Below are 4,376 nucleotides of genomic sequence, written 5' to 3'. Positions count from 1 at the left end.
TCTATCTATCTATCTATCTATCTATCTATCTATCTATCTATCTATCTATCTATCTATCTATCTATCTATCTATCTACCATAATCATTAGCATTTCTGTGGCATGATTTTCCTTTTTAAAGGTATTTTTATTTCACGTGTGTACTATAATTTGCATAATTAGATTTTTGAACTTTAATTAATTTTAACACCAGTGTAAATGTAACTGATTGTTCTTCATTTTCTTTCTCCTGACCAGATGATAAAGTGACAGCTACATGTCTGTTTTACCACGACGCCACTCTGTCCTGTAAACATAATATTCTTCCCAAAGGACGTGTTGTGTTTTTCTGACGGCCTAATATCTTTTATTATGTCTAGTACATACACAGCTGAATGCTGAGTGCAAACTGGAAGAGGACAGTTTTTGAGCTGGATTTCTGGATGAAGTTGGAAGCTTTGAGACCTGAGATGGACGAGAAACCACCTGAGAAACCACCTGTTGTGCTAACTAACTTTTCAAACTACTGTTTTGTTAAATTTAAATGTTTGAGTTAAAGGGGCAATATTATGTGTTTATCAGGCATATATTCAAATTCTAAGTAACTATGTCACCTTTAGTTGTCATTAAAATATTGTTTATATGTTTAAATAAAAAATAAACTTGACGTCGCATCATTTTCGTTTCTAAACGCCTTGAAATTGGCCTCTGTCTGTTTAAGAACCTCCTTCCTTCCTAGGAGACCATATGTCCTGATCTGTGAAAAGCAAAAATACTTAGCAAGCAGAGAAGAGAGGTTTTGAGTAAAGGCATTAAATGTTTTGAGTGTGAAGATGTGAACGTCTGAGGTTTTGAGTGTGAGCATTAAAAGTTTTGAGCTCAAAGACATGAACTCTTAAACTGGAAACATATGCTCTTGATTAATGGCAGGGAAACTCTTCCATAAGAGGTAAGAAAAAATTTAAATCATTCATTCATTCAGTCTTTCCCTTGTTAGTTAAAATGTTGCTGTTTTAGTAGACATACACCACAGCTTCATTACCTTCTCCTGTCTCTCATGACAGATCTTCTCCAAGATGACCTGCCTCTCTACCTTCTGGAGCTCAGTGCCTTGGCCTGGTTTCTCCTCAGGTGTTCCCTCATCAGGCTGAGCTAGCTTCTCTCTGAGGGCCTTCATCTCTGCCTTAAGTTCCACCACCTCTGTAACAGCCACACAATACACTGCAGGATCTCCAGACCAGGCATGTGGTACAAAAAGACTTTTACTCAGTGTCTCACTTTCTGCTCTGTCTATGGTCTCCTCCTCCCTATCCAGCTCCATCAGGGTTTCAGAGTTAGGTGAAGAGATGAKAGCGGCTGGAAACTCCTGGTTCCCCTGAAGGTGTAGGCGATGGAGATTTGTTACTTTCTGGCTGAGTCGGCGGGCCTTCTCATGCTGCTCCATCAAGGCTTCTTGTGTGTGTTGCAGCTGAGTCTGGGACTCCTGCAGGCTGGTCATCACAGCTACTTTCTCACATTCAACCTGAAGAGGGCAGCAGCAGGAACAACGAAAACCACAGCACTAAGGGGGATGATTTATCAAGATCTCAAATAACAAGTGCTAAATTGCTGGGCAAACTAATAATTAGCGTCATTAGTGGGCATGTGGTACGCAATTTAAAAAGACTTCATGCACAAATGATAACAGATCTAAAAGTGGTGCAGAACACCCTATTAAAATTATTTTTGCAGAAGCTACTGACTGTCACCATAGAGGCAAATAATCCAGAAGAAAAAAATGCAGTGTTGCAAGGAGTTATTCCATAAGACTGGGGTTGACAACCTGCTACTCTGGAGCTGCATGAGTAGCTTTTTATGGCCTTGACAAAAAGTTTTTTATCAGTTTTTATACTTGCCTATGCCTTACATGGGACCCATGTTCACAAAAGCCCCTTACTTGTGACCATTGTTCACAAAAGCCCCTTCTCCATTGTAAAGTCAATACTCAGCTTGACCTGCCTGGAACCACCCCTGAAGTAGATCCAAAACTGCATTGGAACCAAAAATGGAGACACATTTGTGCACACCCATGAAGAAGGAGCTCAACAAAATTGTTCCTCAGAGCTAATAAAAATTCCCCATCATTGCTACAGTTCTGTGGTCCACGAGGTCGACAGGATGCTGTTGCCATGCGTAAATGGGCTTGGACCCCGGTCATAACTGCTTCTGAGTTCTAGTTTTTATTTGTTTTATTAACTTTTTTGCTGTACAGTTATCATGCATCATAGCCCTCACATCCTAGTGAACAATAAATCTCATGCTGCACAACAAAGGCCAGTGGGTGAGTTGCTGGTTTTCTCAATAATGTAAAAACTTCTCTATATCCCAAACAGGAAGATCTAGATTGGCTGGAAAAACAGGAAGACATGTACATTATATTGTCAAAAGTGCTGTCTCACTTGCCTTGAKTCACATATGAGCTTAAGTGACATCCCATTCATTCACCCATTATCTAATTTTCCTCTGGGATCAATAAAGTATTTTTGAATWGAATTGAATTCCTAATCCATAGGGTTCAATATGACGTTGGTCCACTCTTTGCAGCTAGAACAGCTTCAACTCTTTTGGAAGGCTGTTCACAAGGTGTAGGAGTGTGTTTATGGGTATTTCTGARCATTCTTCCAGAAGAGCATTTGTGAGGTCACATKCTGATGTTGGACAGAAGGCCTGGCTCTCAGTCTCRGCTCTAATTCATCCCAAAGGTGTTCAATCGGGTTGAGGTCGGGCCAGTCAAGTTCACTCACACCAGACTCTGCCATCCATGTRTTTATGGACCTTGCTTTGTGCACTGGTGCACAGTCATTTGGATGGCTGAGCAAATACTTTTGGCYATATAGTGTATTTTAGATTCAGGCCTGCTGTAGTTTGTTTTGGATAAGTTTTAATATTGTTGATGGCTGTACTCTGAGAAAAAAAGATGACACTCAGAAAGACTTGTTTCACAAATAAGTAACTTATGTTGACTTTTTTAAAGCTGTTAAGCTGCAGTTTTATGTTTTATTTATATTAAAGTCGACTAATTTGTACTTCATTACGAACTGTTCATAAACCAGTTTTGCGTAGGCTATTAAGCTTSTACATCTTTTCACACAGGCAAACCTTTAATAACTGTCCCTAAGACTGTATGATTTTATAATTACCTGTTACTGTGTGCTTATTTGCTAACCAGTAGCAAAACATCACTATGAATAACTCAATCAGTTTTACTGATATGGAGGTAAAATTTGATGTGATKGTATTTGAGAGTCATATTGAATGTGTTAAAGCTATTTATCTGTTGAATAATATTTAGCTGTGGTGGCCATCTTGAACGGAATGACTCAGAGTTTAACATTTGTAGATGTACACCTAATATTTACTTTTGGAAAGTTTCATAAAAAATCTGTCCAGTTGTGAGATATTTTGCTGAACAGACAATTGGGATTTACTCCAACAGGTAATACTGCTGTTTTAAGCAAAGATCTTGAGTAGCACTTGGGGATATGAATAAATGACTCTAAGCTATGCCACATTATTCCTAAGAGTTTCAGTAAAATGAATTCAGTGGTTAATGAGCTGCTGGATATGGGCACCAGTGACCGTAACCCTGAAAGGAAGAAGCGGTTTTATAGATAATGGATGGATGGATTTTTTTTTTAACCAAACACACAAACGTGCATACACAGACATAGGCAGGTGATAACAATTGATGTATCAGTAATCAGTAAAATATCACTCACCGTCACCAGCTGCTGTTTCAGCTTCTGAATCTCTGTCAAGTTGATCTCACTAAAGAGGTCAGCTGTAGCTCCACTCTTCGCTGTCTGACCCGGTTCAAAGCACTCTCCATTAGGCCTGGGCACCAACCCCACCACTGTCCCACCATGTTGGTGACCATTACACCTGATGGGTTAAAAAAATTAAATAAAATTACAAAATGAGAATCTTTTATTGTCCTTTAATTCCAGTATTAAGATTAAGAAACTGAAAAAGTTTTAGAAAAATTATTTTACTATTTACAACAAGGCTGCTCAAAATTAGCCCATTGCTGGCCATCCATTAATTATTGCATAGCCATGTGTTAATTATTGTGTGGCCATGCGTTAATTATCTCATGCCCATGAATTAACGTGTGGTAATGCAAAAATTGTTGTGGCCACGCGTTATTAAAGGGATTCATGATTTGTTGTAACATTAGACTTTATTTGATAAACATATATTTTAACTGTAAAATAAAGAGTGTAAAAATACTGAAGGATGTTCAGTTTTTATCATTTTTAAACTAAAAATTTAAAAATATATTACACGGACAGGGCCATTTCATGTACACGCAAAGCATTCTGGGTAAATGACGACATGGATAGGACCTCAGTGTGAGCG

The 4,376-nt window shown here is 38.5% G+C and overlaps 1 protein-coding gene across 1 annotated transcript in view; it reads right to left on the bottom strand.

Moving 5' to 3' along the window:
- LOC106535182 (protein bicaudal D homolog 1) overlaps positions 1 to 4,376 on the bottom strand; it is a gene marked incomplete at its 5' end in the record, with an annotated part of 42,835 nt that overhangs the window by 10,398 nt on the left and 28,061 nt on the right. Inside the window, 2 exon segments of the mRNA XM_014032124.1 lie at positions 1,021 to 1,500; positions 3,737 to 3,899. Coding sequence (XP_013887578.1) covers positions 1,021 to 1,500; positions 3,737 to 3,899 — 643 coding nt within the window.

Source organism: Austrofundulus limnaeus, unplaced genomic scaffold, assembly GCF_001266775.1.
Source record: "Austrofundulus limnaeus strain Quisiro unplaced genomic scaffold, Austrofundulus_limnaeus-1.0 Scaffold1378, whole genome shotgun sequence".
NCBI lineage: Eukaryota > Metazoa > Chordata > Actinopteri > Cyprinodontiformes > Rivulidae > Austrofundulus > Austrofundulus limnaeus.
This window is presented reverse-complemented; position numbering and strand designations above follow the sequence as displayed.